At 32.8% G+C, this 16,684-nt stretch overlaps 2 protein-coding genes across 5 annotated transcripts in view; one reads left to right on the top strand and one right to left on the bottom strand.

The window, feature by feature from the left end:
* LOC145688327 (plasminogen receptor (KT)) overlaps positions 1-15,639 on the top strand; it is a 69,564-nt gene extending 53,925 nt beyond the window's left edge. For all 4 annotated transcript variants that reach the window (XM_081762382.1, XM_081762379.1, XM_081762380.1 and 1 more), the window contains 2 exons: positions 3,031-3,140; positions 3,368-15,639. In XM_081762382.1, coding sequence (XP_081618508.1) covers positions 3,031-3,140; positions 3,368-3,507 — 250 coding nt within the window. In that variant the 3' untranslated portion in view covers positions 3,508-15,639. The remainder of the gene's footprint in view (positions 1-3,030; positions 3,141-3,367) is intronic.
* LOC145688328 (uncharacterized) overlaps positions 1-16,684 on the bottom strand; it is a 164,428-nt gene that overhangs the window by 5,574 nt on the left and 142,170 nt on the right. The window lies entirely within an intron of this gene.

Raw genomic sequence — 16,684 nt, 5'->3', positions numbered from 1 at the left:
TTAGAAAATTACAGACATTTTAGATTTTTTTGAAGCTTTTGTGATTTTCTTATTCAGGTATTACCTTTGTTTTCCTGTAGGGATTTCTATAATTAAGAAAGTGGCTCTATGGCATTCAGTAATTGAGTCCTATTCAGTCCGGGGCCTGGCTACCTTGATACATTTTTAAACTGCCATTGCATTTGTTAGTGATTGCTAGCAAGTATAACTTATGCATAATAAAGACAGTTTTACGTACCTTGCGTATGTATTTTTTTTATTTGTTTTCATTCACATTATTTATTTTATTTTATTTATTTATTTATTTATTTATTTTATCAAAGAGCTTCTTCGGAGAAATTACCTTATGAAGATTAAATCGAACAGGATTTTTAGGTATTAGTTAATTGTTAATTTCCTCATATATATTCCAATACTTTTGTAACTAATTGTTGAAGCTTGTAAGAATTCCACAGTGAACTTGTAGAAATCGTCTCCATTGAAATATACTGTATGTGAGGAAGTGAACAGTTTCGAAAAAGCTCGCGAAGGAAATTGAGTGAAATCTTAGGACTAAAAACAAATAAAAAGATGCAAAGTGTATAAAATCATTTATTTTCCTTATTATACATAATTTGTGAAAATTAATGTACAGTATTATACTACCTACCATATCATGGGTGTCCTTTTGGTTGCCTTGCTACCGTATCAGTGTCTTAAAATTATACATCTTTTCATGCATGTTTTACGTCTTGCCTAAGTTCTATTATGTTCCAATGGCATAAGTGATGAAAAAAGGTAGAGTTGCTATACTCACGTGAATTGTGTGTTTCTGCCGTGAAGGTAACTTTAAAATTGATTCAAGAACAAAATTAAAACGAAAAACAAGTCCCATGACGTTGTTGTCTGAAACGAGTGTGCAAATGGAATTTCCAAAATAATCAAAACACATTACATACACACTTTCTAAGTGACTATTTTGCCAAAAAGAAAAAAAAACATATTTTCTTTTAGTGTACTTTAAAATAATTTACGAACTAGTATAAAAACTGGCAATTCTGAACAGTCATTATCATTCGATCATTCGTTCGTCATTCAAACAGTCAGTTATTACTCGAAGCGTATCGCTTGATTACTACAACCTTTTCTGGACCTTCAAGATGTCTCGTTCAGTGCTGACGATCATAGGAGGACACTATGGACTGTGATTATGCTTTGTGCTTTATATTATTACATGACTTGACGCCGTGTGAAAGGAACACATGATTTTATGAACACACACGAGGGAATTCAAGGACTGTCTCCTTGATAACTGAACTCCAATCACTATACTACACGAATTTCTATTGTAACTTTGTGCATACCATTTGTATTATTCATTTCTTTGAGTTATCTATGGTGATGGTTGTAATTATTCAGTAAATGTGCACTTGGACGCTATTTTGTTCCTTAAATAATAATTCACTCCCTATGTGAGTAATGCATCTACTACAATATTTTAATTTCTTGAATCATAGAAAACGTGACAAATAAGCATCTTTAAGCATAATTTTAGTTGAAATTGGCAGGCAAAAGAAAGATACTGTAAACAAAGAAATATATACAAAACTTTTCTAACCTTCGTTATGTGACTTATGAGAATGCCTGTATTCTGTTCTGACCATAATGTACACGGTGACGCACGAAACTATTCCGAGATATGTATTTCACTTTAGCAAAAGGCTCAATATGTCCACCATTTTCACTGATAACTTTTCCGAAACGGACAATTAAGTTTCCCACTACGCAAGGGCACATATCCTCTGATCTAACTGCATGCTTGAATAATAGTGCGGATGTCGGTTGAGTAACTTTTCCTTAAGAAATCCTTAACGAAAGAAGTCACAAAGATTCAAATCTACGCTATTTGGGGCCTACGATTATCCACAGTGGAACAGATTCAAAAATCAATTTTAAACAACTCTTTCTCCGAATGTTTCATTCAAAATATCAAGCACAACATTCGATGTGTGAGGTCTTGCCCCCTTCTTCCATCACCCATTGTCTATTGAAGGGCAAGGCTTGTTCATGAAGGTGCGGGATGAAGCTGTGACGGAGCGTTTCGAGGTGTCTCTCACTATTGATCGTCATCTCAAAGAAAAAAGGTCTGATCAGGCAATGAATGGAAACATATATTGTAACTCTTGGAGCATACGATATTTTATCGTGGCATATTTTTGTTTTCTGTACTCCAAAAGCGAACATTTTGCTTGTTTACGATTCCATCAAAGTAAAAATGGGCCTCATCTCAGAATCACATCTTATTCACAACTTCGTCCTTTCCAGGAACCCACTCACAAAATACCCATCGCTTTCTGTCTGTGAGTTTATGCACTACTGTAGTGTTATAAGGAAACAAATTCAAATCTTGTTTTTAATTTTCGTTGTACTGGACGCGTAGATATCCCTAATGCTGTAAAATGTTTCCTATTAGATTTTCCTGGGCTCCTTTATATTGCCTCACGGATAGCCTCAATGTTTTCCGGAGACAGACCAATGGTAGATCAAGGACGCTTGGAATCCAACATTAAACATTTATCACTTCTTGTACAGTTTGTGTATTATTTTATCACACGGAGCGCAATTTGTCTTGAAATGGGAACGAAACCATCTTTGTGTTTGCTCAATACTTGTTGTTTGATGAAAAAATAACACTATTTGGCAGCGCTGTTAAATAGAAAGTCTACCTCGGTCCGCTATTTCTGTTTCACTAGTTCTCTAGCGGAACAACTTCAATCTTTAACATAAAAATGAAACACGTATTAACTTCTCAAAGAACATTGTACGTTTTACATGTGTACTAAAACATATACCTATAAAACTGGAGAAGTTACTTTAACAAACCTCGTATCAGTTCGTACAGCAACTTCTGTATTCTCCCATAACTGTAGTATTGACATTCTGATGATTTCTGCCTTGTCCCAGGTTATACACGTTTTAAGTACTTTTTGTTCATACAGAATATTTTTGTTCATATTCCAAGATATGAACAAGTTTGTGTCCCTTTTCTAGATTTCGTCGTACAAGAAAACCTGGTGTATTGGCTCCTCTACTTCCACTTACGTTTGTTGTGGGGTACCAGGCTGATATGGCATATGGAAACAAGCTTCAGCGTATCAGAGGTAAATGAAATTTTGTATTCAACGTTAAAGAAATTCTAAATACTTTTTTTCTTTTTTCTTTTTAAATAATAATAATAATAGGTTTCTTGATAATAAAATGCTCGTTGGATATCTTTAATTTTTAGTCGTAAATTTCATTTGTGTCATTTAGTATGTGAATGGCTTAATAAACAAACGTGGTTTCAGCACTTTACTACTTCACTTAATTTATTGTTTATTGATTTCAGCTGAAGCGGAAAACATAATGCAATTTGAAGAGGAACTTTTGGACATGCCGTGTGGTCTTCCTACAGCTTCTAGTATTGATCAAGCACGGCTTAAAGAGGAGGAAAAGAAAAAGCTACATCCTAGTGTGCCACCAATATAAGTTCTAATTGCTATATGTATTGTTCGAACAAAAGCGCTCACTTTCAATCAATTCCACCGTAGTAGTACATCGATATATGCCGTACTTATTCATATCGTAGTTGTAAAATTCAATCCAATTATTAAGGAAATGTGATGACGGTATATCAGTTTAAGCCATATTTCTTTACTTTGTTGCTATTTTGCAGCCTTTGGGCTCATTAGATAACGGCGAGATATTACTCTTATCAACCATAGAATTTTCTAACGTTAATAGTAGATATCAAGAAACCAACTGTTTCTAAGTAAATGTTTGTTCCGAGACTATAACTTAAAGATCCCAACTCGAAATACAAATTTCATCGGAAATACTTTTTTATTCGTATTTGCATAATTGTGGAATTGAATAGTTAAGTCGGGTTTGTAGTCCTTCGTAATGTAACTTGTTGATTATATTTGATATCAATCTTTGAGTCGAGCTTTGTGACACAAAACTTAAGGAGATCAATAGTAGTAATACTTTTTTTACATGTGAAAGCGTTTTATATGTAGGTATATGAGTGCACGGTTATTTTTTTACAATGTTAAACACTAAATAGGAACCATTGTTAATATCAAGAGAAACAGGTAATACTAGTAAATCAATCATATATGTATGGTAGATTTCTCGTATGTGATTAACTGGAGGGTGACAATTGCAGTTCATATTAATTCAGCGTACACAGTTATTGAAATGTATTTTTTTGTGTTTACTGACAACTTGTATTTTAATGTTACTGTGACGTTGGCAATTATTTGTCATTTCTCTTTATGGATGAAGAGTCCTTGTTGAGAAATTAGTCAAATATATGTTTAAATCTGTGGTAACGTAATATGTAGACAACAGTATTAAAAAAATATTATCTGTAAGGTTTTCTGTTTCGACGCCACCATAGAAGGATCTCGTATATATGTTATGGCTGTGTAGTAATACTAAACAGAAATTTATCACATTCAATTTATGAAATGTATCAGTATATCACACTTCTAGATCGTTTAAAAACACTAATCTTATTAAATTTTCACCATCTAATTTGGTGCAAATGTGGGGTTTGAGATACGTTTTGAGTCAGGATAAACATTATATATATATATATATATATATATCGCTACTGCTCCATAGAAAAGGAGATAAGACGTAGCATAATCATTGGCTACGTTACATAATCGATTTTATGTTCTTAAATTGATTTAAATAATCTCTCATATGTTGAAATTATCATTACACTTAACAAGTAACACAAAAGTAAAGAGAAACAATTGAAGGCGAAGTAACATCTGTAAATGATTTACCATGATGGATGAAATGATCATCAGAAATAGTAATCAGGAGGAAAGTTACATTGGTAAGTTAATTCTTTCCTTCTCGTCTTTGTTTCTTCGATGTATATTTCACGAATATGAAAAGTCTTAAGATAATACTTCCGTTAATGAAGGCTAATGCAGATACAGATGTTTCTGGATCTTGTAGTGCTTCGACATACCTGATAAGATGTGAACTATGTGGGGAATATGCACTCACTACACGACATTAGTCTTTCTTATTACTTATACAAAGGCTTGTACTATACTTAAAGAAAGAAAAAAAGTGGTTAATTTTCGGTCACAACTTACTGCTGTAATAACGCAGTATGTATAGTTCCATGTAGAATTTGCATTTAATTTAAATATAGGCCAAGGACAATTTCTCAATCCGTAATTTTAGACGAAGTGTGTTAAGTTTTAGGTGCTTTACGTAGCCCCTTAAATACATTAAGAAAGCTTTAAGAAAGAAATAGTAGGCCGTTAAAAAAAGTTAGTAAGCATAGATCCGTTTACGTCTGCCTTATACACTTTTGTGGTACCAAATGTTTCCTGGAACACTCTTTAAATCACTTCAAATGCAGAAAAACATATATGAATAAAAGTTGTTCTAAATTTCCTCTGGACAGGAAGGCCTTTTCATTACTGAATAATTTTACACATAGAAAATAAACTTACAACATATAAATATTATGATGTGACAAGTTTTTTCTACAATGTTTTTAATCTCTCCTCTCTCTCTAATTTCTTGAGATGGTACGTAATATGTGCTTACTGCAATGGTTAAATTTAGCCGATCATTGTACTTTTCCTTATATTGCTGGGACTGTGCCTTGGCACATTTTAACTCTTCAGAATATTTGAAGGATTTAGTCACCAACCTTTAATGCAAAAGTGTCATGGGAATTAACAATAATGCTAATGTATAACTTGTGAAAATTTGTTTTTACCTTAAAAATTACGTTTATGATTTACTGCAAGTAACCTCGATTTTGGTTTGTCCAAATACTTGTATTTGGAAATTTTACGTTAAAACATTCTGTTAAATACATATTTCAAACATTCCAATTTTTAAACAATTATTATTATTATTATTATTATTATTATTATTATTATTATTATTATTATTATTATTATTATTATTAAAAGCGGGGCCGCGGTGACTCAGTGGTAGAGCGTTCACCTCTAATGTATGGGCTTCTTGGTTTGATACCAGCTCGCGCAAAGTGAACTTTGTGGTGGACAAACACCGTGTGCGTGTGTTTTCTCGAGGTTCTCCCGTTTCCTCCCACTTTATTCACTCTACCATTACATTCATTTCTCATCATCATTGTCTCCTGTAACCTAGCCGGCATAACCCTGGGACGTAAAACTGAAAGATTTATAATTACTAGCAGCTGAAATACCTGGCGTTGCCAGGGAAAGATTCTAAATAGCCTACCGTCTTCGGAATTTTCTTGAACGATTTCTGTTTATAATAATTGTGCACTTTCAAAACAGTCTTTCTCCGTGGAATGCAACTTCACTTATAAAATACTATTTATGAAGGCACTAAGGATCAAGATAGGTCATATGTAATGATTTTGTTGTGGTATACTGATTCTTAATCTTCACCAAGTGCCCAGTAATTCTTAATAACCTACGACCTCTTACCGATAGTTACCTAGAAGTATGTCAAGTCAACGATGTGAATTTGTATACGAACAAACATTCAGCTTTATAATATTATTATTTGTGGTAGTAGTTGCGAGTTTAACTTAAGACGCTCTCTCAAAGAAAACTTACATATTTGTACGTGTATGTAGAGACTAACTTCAGACGTTAGGACCGAGATATTAAGAGACAAACAGTTCAGCATTATATCCGAATCTCACAGTATATAGGTTTCCATCGGAGGGTCGAAACTGTGATCACGCGCACACAATCATTTCCCCACGAAAGTCATACGTCATTTCAGTGGACCGAGATTCGATAATTTTTATGTTAATATTGATAGTGTATGAGTATCTGCTTCAAGAAAATATTTACTTCGCACGTGTTTCATTTCTCTTTCCTATAATTACTCTCTCATTCTCGTATGTTGAAGTTATACCATCTTCAAGTGTTGTACTAAGCCAGAACTGCTGGTATATTTTTTTTTTAAAAAAAAAGTTACAATAGAGATACTGTAAAATGATTTTAAGACTGCGCGGCCCCTTCAGAACCGGGAACGTGAAAATATTAACTTGAGAGATTGTAATTCTTGATGCATACGTAAATCCATTCACTGGCCCGCAGTGCGCGGAAGATTTTTGGAAAAAATCTTTTGGATTTTGCTCGTTAAAATCCAGGTCTTGCTCTTACCTATACTCGTATCTTCTTGCACGTCACGAAGTGGATTGGTCGTCGACAGATTGATGAAAGTGAATAAATTGAAAATAGCAGTGGTGGAAAGCTTGAACTACTAAACGGTGATCCTTTGTTACATGAGAGGGGTCGAGGTGGCTCAGTGGTAGAGCGTTCACCTTCGGTGCTTGGGGTCCCTGGCAGGGTTGCCACACTCGAGACTCGCGATGATGCCAAACACAGGTCTGAATTATGCTAGATTTTCAAATTATCTTTCCGAACTAATTTTACAGGCCCGCCTCATTATTACTTATTTTCATTATTCTAATAATGAAGTGTATTAACTGTGTTGATATACAAAAGGACTAGTATAACACTGTCACGGATGACAATGAAATAAATTAGTAAATATATTAACGCTATCATTCCGCAGTTAAAAACGAGACAAACACAAGAGATGGACTTTCAACGTGCTGAAGCTTAACATTGTAAAGATTATATTAGAGTTGTACAAATGCAATTTTACTATTTACTATATATATTACTAAATATTGAGCTCCCCGTGGCTATGTGTCGTACGCGTTTTCGGCACGGGAGACCGGGGTTTGATTCCCGGTAGTAGCTGTGGGTCGACGTCTTTTAGTTTTTCCTGAAAGGAACGACAATACACTCTATTGTTTTTTGTGAACGTAAGAATGATCCAGTCTGTCATAGTATGCTCTAATACTTTACAATGTCTTAAAATATTGGTATAGTAATATATATATATATATATATATATATATATATATATATTTCATGCTTGCTGTTAAGTAGTTCGTGCCTCAATAAGTTAATATATGATTTTTCCTACTATGCCGTTTTGTAAATGGTAAAAAATGTTGAGTTTTAGATGTACAGTAGTCGATGTTAATATAATTTGTAATGTTCGTTTTTCCTCCTCAATATGTAACAGATTGGACACAGTGCTCGATCAAAAATCTTCTAAATAGTTTTAATTGAGCTAACACGGTTTGTTTCTTAGTTTACGGAATCAAGAAGAATGATAACAGGTTTGTGAAAGTTTTGTAACAAACCCGTATCACTTATTCTTTTTCAAATGGAAAATTATTAGTAACATGTATTTTGAAACTGATACATATATATATATGAACTTAACTCGATAAAAGATAAACTTTTTGTTGGTATATGTATATGTGTATATGCGTGTATATATATATATATATATATATATATATATATATATATATATATATATATATAATATCAAACTTAAGTCAAGTGTATCCCTCCTTTGTGGTCTAGGGGCTTGCGCGTATGGATCAGGTGGTCTCGGGTTGGATTTCCTGTGGTAGAGCATTAGGAAAATTCGAATTCATTCCGGAGGTACGGATTCCACCGTAAACTGTAGATACATGTACCGTTTCCTTGTTACTGTAAAGGGACGCTACACTTAATTAAGTCAACTTTAGGCCTTGAATCCATGAAAGCCTGAAAGCTTGGAAATACTATTTTTATCTTCCGTTCCCAACTAAAGTTTTCGTTTATTTTAATATAAAAATTCAATTACAAATTAATAATTGCTTACCAAAGAAAGAGTATCAAGCAGTTTTAAAGTTCGTTTAATTTTTGTTTTAATATGTTTTCTACTTCATTATTTAAAAGTGTTATTGTATTTCTGTTTTTGTGGCATGGTAGGAAAAATATTAAAATAGAAATAAAACATTGCTTTGATCTGCAAATTGAGTGAAAAGCTAGAGGAATCACATGTCGATGGAAGTAACGTCCCAAATAAATTGTTTATTGGACGACAAAATTGATTAACATAAAAGAGGGGCATCAAAAGAAAATTACTGGATTAAGTATCTTTATTAAAGTAATCGCTGCTGGAAAAAAAAGTGTCCTGCTTTATTTTTAAAAAATCACTACACGAAAGCAGCATGGCTGCTCAGTGTCCCTGATTCAATCCCAGGCCTACTGTGTGCGTGGGTTTTCTCGAGGTTCTCTCGTTTCCTCCCACTTTGTTCATTCCACCATTTCCTTAATTTCTCATCATCTCCGTCTCCTTTAGCTTAGCCGGCATAACTGTTGGACGTAAAATTTAAAGATTTCATTTCATGTTTTAGATCCCAGGCTGCATGAGTTTTGGTGCATAGCATCATATGTATGGATCTTTCCTGGGTTTTCTCGTTTCCTTTCTCATTTTTATTCATTATTTTTCATTGTTTCCAATTTTCCATTTATTCTCACGTTTTTTCTCGTATTATCATTTACTTTTACTAGTCGTTCGTGTCTTTTAACCTATAGGGCATAATTGTGTGACGCAAAGCTAAAGAATTAATTTCATTTCAACAACCACCTCAAAACTGAATGATCAAACGTTAGTATTCAGTAATTCGTTAAAAATAAACATTACCAGATGTTGATATTCGAAAATGTATAGACGGGTGACATTTGTGCCACGGTATCTTATGTTTTACTACAGCTACATGACAATTTTGATAATTAAGCGCTCATAGGAGTTGATTTAATTATGCAAATTTTACAGTAGAGATTTGACATTGGTTATTTTTCAGTTTCCCCTTTTCACTTTATCTTATTCCCAGTGCATTTTGTGTAGTCGTAAGTGTGTTTTAAACTTAATGTATTGCTTTAAAATGTAATATGTTGATGTGATTAATGTACAGGGTCTTATTTCTGTATTTACTATTTTGTTGATAAGTTTATTTTATTTTATTTTTCGTTGTAGAATTTTATTCTTAATGTTTTACTGACATATATAAGTAATCGTTACACTACGAGAAAGTAGTTATGAATGTGATTGAAATCGAGTAAGATATTTGAACTAGTGTCACAATATTCAAGAAACGTTAATATTTTAAATTTTGCCTCCTATAATTTATTTTGGGAGAGTTTAGATGAAAAAAAAAATACAGTACACCGTACTAATGTTTCTTTTGAAATACGTGTATGATAGCAATATAAGTTATCTTTCTGTGTATACCTCAATTTCGTAATAAGTGAGTTTTCATTTCGTTGTTGTCTAAAATAAGCTTTTTATTATTAGTCTTCGTTAGAGCCATCTTTGCATAATATTTCATTCAGTATTGTTTTAGTGTAGCTGTTATTATCTACTATGCATTATTTCATATATATAGAAGTAAAACTGGGATCTTATCCACAAGAATCTTGTTGGTGGCGTCATTAAATTTTGATGTATCTCAATGATTTAATGGGTTATATTTTGTAGAAGATTTATATAATAGTACTTCTAAAGTACTTTGTCAGTATTAAGGTAGATTGTAATCAATTTGTGAAGTTCGCTATCCTATGAAGAAATACAATGTGCAATACTGTTTAACAAATATCATACGTGGTAGTATTTTTGACATGTATTGTTTCCCGCAACTTGTGAAAATGTTCGAAGCAATACTTTCATACATGTATATTTAAGACATGAATGTGGTAGATTTATTAGCAACATTCAACCTGACGAGTGTGTTTTAATTTGATGACATGTTGTTATTCTGTTAACAAACACAGAACTGAGATATCAATAATTTCTGTGGTATTTTGATAAATACTTCTATATAGAATTTATCTTTTTATGTAAGAGTATGTGTGATAGTGAACTCGGCGTAGATATGTAGATGATGTGGGGTAGTAAGTTTACACACACAGTCAGAACAACATGAATCACAAGAAATCAGAATAAAAAGATTGAAAACAACACACGAATAAGTATTGATATTAATCAAAGATCTGGAATAAAAGCTGAAATATGAATTATTATACAGGATGCAACTAAAGTATGGTGATAAATGTTTTTGTTTCTAGACATTCTAGTGACAATTAAAATAAAACTAACTATTGGAAGAGTAGCATACAGTTTTAGGAGTAGTATATTCACTCGGATTCAAAATGGCAGTGCTTGTTTCTGATACAAAGCCTTAAACACTTAATTAAATGTTCTGTTTCGCGTCATTCCTTTTCTATCGACATTTAGTTACATTCCCAATAAAGTGACTTTTTTAGCGACTCGAAATTTGTGTTCAGCACAGGTTCTGATCTCCAAAATTGACCATATCCAGCCAATCGGATTTAGGTCTGGTGAGTGCGTTGATCAATTTTTTTTAAAGACGTATTGCAAGTTCACAGAATGGTCCTTGGATGGGTGTTGAGCTTTTGATTTATGAGCTGGAGTAGAATCTTGTAGAAATATCCATTTCTGGTTGCCGGAAATGGAGTACAGAGGCCTCCACAATAGCACGTTATTATATTTCTCGGTTCACTTTGACCCCTTCTACGAAAACTAATTTTTTATTTATTATTTTTTATACCAGTAGTACATTTTTGCCCACCATAACAGTACAGGTTGCGGACTTTCGTTGTGAACGATGATGGTAGATTGTCTAGTGTTCCGTGGAATAGCATCTATCGTTGTTATTGTGCAGTTGCTATTGATTTGGTTGTTTCTGGCCATGTTACGAGTTGGCGTAAATGATCGACGAATTGCAGTTTAACATTTTCTTCTTTCAATAATAGAACTTTTAGTTGACACCATGTAAAAATATGTGTTGATTATAACCATCAGATAACTTAGTTTGAAACTCAGGTTTAAAATGTACAGAATCAAGATTAATAATGCTTGAATGCTCAAGTTTTGAATACACCGAAATAAACCGAACTTTGTCTTCGTAATTCAACCGCCCTTGTATCTTAAATATTTAGAAAAAAGAATTCTTATAAAATATAAAATTGTAAGAGGAGACAATAGTTTGGAACAAAATCATCATTATAATAATAGAAGAAAGAACTATAATCTAAGGAAAATAGAGAAACTCGGAGAAATTTCGTGATCCTAATTTTCAAGTTGTTTCATGTATTGGCTTAGTTTATTGTAGTGGTTGTCATAATTTTACAATTCTTGTTTCATTCCGTCTTACTAAATGTTTATTTTCTAGTAATTTTTTTTTTTTTTAAATATTTGAGATACAATCACGTATTATATTTCAGTATCTATACCCGATCTTTGTTCAGTTTCAGTACTTGGTCGTATTTTTTCTTTTTTTTTCCCTTTAGTCTTCATTTAATTTTATAGTATATTAGTAAATGTGGAAAATCCTAAAAGTTTCAAGAGCAATTCCTTAAGAAAGCAGTGTATTGAGGACGTTATGAAACTAATTTCAAATTTTTAACAAATTTTGCTTTGCTCTTACTGTCATATAATGTTTTTATGAGGTAGTAAATTTGTTTTAAAATGAAAATGATTCTGCAATAGCAAATATGCTTTGTGTTTCAGTGATCATTGATACCAATGTTCTTGAGTGCATTTGTGTACTGATATCTTTTCAAACTACATGTAATTTCCTATTAGAATGCTGTTGTATATGCATTTTCCTGTGACATCGTTCTTTTAATGTGAAGTTGTGAATAGTTTCTCATGTTAATGAAGTCTCTAAAATCGTTTTCGTTCGAAAATTTGTGTCAATAACTTGAACGTAAAAAGGAGGAGCATACAATTCCTATAACCATAAACCCTATTTGTTCAAAAACTAAATAGACAATAACATTGCCATGAAAGGCCAATATTAAAGTTGTACGCTAGACGCAATAATAATGAAAGCTCAAGAATACTCACATTCATAAAGATGGAATTTTTAATGTATTCAAGTGTGGTAAATTATTCAGAAAAGAATTTATTTACAGAGCAAGATAAATTTACATGTTTAAATGGTGAATAGTTTGCGTTTTTAATATAGTAAACATTTGTCTCAAGAATTTCTATTCTGCAACATCAGAATCTAATCTTTTATTGCTTGTTTTAATGATTATTTGTCTCACAAATACTGAACTTTCATGTGTGAATCTGATTTATGTGATTATAAATGATTGGTTCTAACGTTTTCTTGGTATATAATTAAGACAGTTCTATAGTATATATATAAACCAAGTATTACTTCGATACTTTTGAATAAAATCATAAAGTGGATCGAAAGATAACTTCATTGTTTACAGTAATATCATGTAGACTTATAAATCGAGAGTAGTTGTGTTGTAATTAAAGATTTTATGGTTAACAATAACGTTGTTTATGAATCTTGAATAATATTTTGACAAGTGTATATTGTACAGTGTATAATAATAATAGTTACTTGTTACGCTTGAGTCTCTATTTAAATATCAATCAGATTATCAATACATGTTGATATGTAACATATGTAATGAGACTGAATGTGATGTTTTATCTATAATTTCCATTTATTTTCGTCATATAATATAGTGAGTTGTGATGTGACATGTATCGTTATTTTTATATGTGTGTAGCATGATTATTTCATTTTATATTTTAGATATTTGTATGTATCGTTTTCTAATATAGTAAATTGTTGGTAACGTGTTTTTGAAAACTGGTGCATGGCCTCTTGGCCTTAAATCATGAAGGATTACACAAGGAACTGATATTATTAATTATGTTCATAGAGAAGCATGAAATGTTCAAGATTTCATGTGTTATATGTCAAGTATAGAAAAATACGTATACTTTTCAATATCTTTCAGAGACTATAAAAACATGGTATTGATGTAGTGCTTGAAGTAGCTGAACACAATTCTTTTAAAAGAAAATAAGTAAATGAAAATCGCGTAAAAACAAATTATGAAGTTCAAATCATATCAGTTATTAAAGGGAAATAATTGAATGCTTGTATTCGTTCTCTAACACAATGACCGAATTTTTAATCGGTCGTTATTTTGCATTGAACCCTCATAATTAGGTTTATATATTACTAACAGGAGCAATAATTCATTCACAGGATATTGACTGTTAAATTATTTTGTTCACTCATAACTTGGGAAATGCCAGTCTAATCTGCTTGACATGTGGACTATTTACGAGTGTAATGTGTAGTGGTAACTGAATTGATCCTATAGTAGGTGTTAACGTGCAAGAATGGTTTGTTATTTTAGAAAAGGCCTTCCGAACTCAAAGCTTGCCGCACTACGTTTCGAGATTCTGAGCACCTTCAACTGGTAACGAAAGCATTATGTAAGGCGAGATAATTAAACATTACCTGGGTCTCGAAATTAAATTTTACTACAAACAGGTTAAAAAAAATAGCACAAGAACTGCGCCAGGTTAATCTACTTTCATCAGCTGACTGCCATCGTGATTTTATGTCCAGGACTATCAGTGTCCAGTAATCTTCAAGTAATCATGGCGTTTATATTTTTCAAATAATTCCGTAATTTTATTCCATCTGTCCTGATTCCATTTTGTGTTTTTAATCCCTGATGTTTTGATAATCTCAGTTACTTTTTTGGTCAGTATTATTATTCGATTTATATAAACTTCATGTTGGATGTAGGTGCTGTCTTTAATCACAATTGGAATTTAGTTTTTGATTTCCTTAATATTTTTCTTAATTCAGCATTGCTTTCATTGCTTTTTGTACTCGCCATGTACAATTCGTTACATGAACAAAAATCTGCAGATTGCCAATAAAATAACTTTTTGGCCGTATTTATCTAATACCTTCTAAATAGTTCATTTTGATAGTTATTAAATGAACGATAATTTGGTATGCCTATCCATTTTTGATTGCTATTTTGCCAGGAAAGAGGAGACCCTTTAGTCCTTTGCAGTCATATATTTAAAGTGTGTAATGGATAACTTTTTTTTTTTTTTTCTGAAAGAAACACAAATGTTATCCAGGTGATATTAAAGCCGTGGATTGTAAGGACGTGGACATTTTCTAAAATATTAAATTTGTTCTAGTCTATTTTATTGCCAACTTTGAAAATTTACTTTTGCGTTTTGCTATTAGTTTTATAATCGTATCATGTAAGATATGTGGAACGTGTGTTGTGACGTTTTGAAGAAGTAAGTGTGAAACTGTAATTCTCTAAACTATTTGTAATTAAGAACAATATTTATTATTGTTGTGTATGTAGCTCTCTTTACGAATTCGTTTGCTCATATGCTCGTATCAGATTTAAATTACATTTGTAATAATGCCTTTCCTGTAACTGAGTAAGTTTCTTATGTAATCCTTTATTTCGATAATACTATCAAAGCCTCATTGTATATTATACTCCTAAAGTTATAAGAAATCATATTGTTGAAGAAGTTGTGTATTGTTTTCATGTACGCAACTGTATCTGAGGGAATTTTTGTGCCTAAACTATCATACAGATAACCAAAGTGTTTACATTCACAAGACTGCTAACAAGAGAATTACATCAAGCTACTTAGTCATTTTGTTAGTAGAGGAATTCCTGTATGTTGTTAGCAAAGTATAAGGCACAATTTCCAAAGTCATAATTACAGTTTTGTTTGTTTGAACAAAATTAGTTGAAAACATGGCTTACATAGACAAGTTGAGTACATGACAAATTTCTTAGTTCTTTCACTGAAAATCGTTATGTATGTGATGAGTTACGATTTAAATTGTAAGCACGTACAATAAAATTCACTTGTTTCGTACTACTATGGGAGCTTAATTTAGCATACAATGCTGTTTGAGAATTGTAACACCAAGTACGAATGACGAGAAGTGTCCAAACCCATAGGATTTCTGTGGCAGGATATGTCCTACGAATGATTAGATTTTTCAGCGAAATGGCTCATGCCTACGCCCATCCACGTCCTCGGATCTGTTCATGGAGTATTACTAGGAAAGAGCGGTTTACGTAGCATCGTGGTAGTGGACATGCAAATAGGAAACGTGTGGGTAACCTTCATTATGTCTCATCGACGTTAAAGGGCGCAACGTAAACAGACGACTGCGTTCGAATTTGCTTGCATAGTCGGCATACTGTAAGGTGTTTTCTCGTACCGCAAACTCGGTAAAGAGTTCAGCATATATCGCTTGAGTGGTGGTGTATGTATGGAAACAAATGACAGAACCTTGCAGCGATGGTGGGGCAGCGAATGGTGTAATCTGACCATACCACGGGATGACAGACTTCTTATTCACATGATCCTGCCAGGCCATACAGGTCAATGGCAAAACAAACTAATTGATGTGGACTTGTCTACGACGCCTATTGAACGCTGCACTGGTGGTTCACAGGCCTTTCTAGTCTGTGCCATGTCAATGGCGTGGTGATTCGACAGATCGTGTTTGGGACAGTTCCTTTTCAACCTCTCCCATAGTAATGTTCGCATATACGATATACAATGAAACCTGTCAACTTGGCCACGTGCTTATCTTGGCCTGGTTCGTCTTGAACCTGCATTTTCCCATAAGACATTCGTTATTTATTACTCTGTAAGTTGGCCACCTTGCTATCTTGGAAGTTGGCCGCATTGAAGCAATATTTACCCGATGATGATAATGATAAATTTACATACGTATCTTGGACACGCAAAATACCGTTTTTTGAAAGTCAATGGTCAGAACACTACCCTAATAATGGGGTGGTGAAGGAAGATGTGAATAAGAAAAAGAATGTACAGGAATTCAGGAAATGGTTGTACATATTTGTTTATCCTGTCTGTTTTGGTAAAACCATTAGCTATATCGGCTTCC

Source organism: Thermobia domestica, chromosome 6 (genome assembly GCF_964235325.1).
Source record: "Thermobia domestica chromosome 6, izTheDome1.hap1.1, whole genome shotgun sequence".
Taxonomy (NCBI): domain Eukaryota; kingdom Metazoa; phylum Arthropoda; class Insecta; order Zygentoma; family Lepismatidae; genus Thermobia; species Thermobia domestica.
This window is presented reverse-complemented; position numbering and strand designations above follow the sequence as displayed.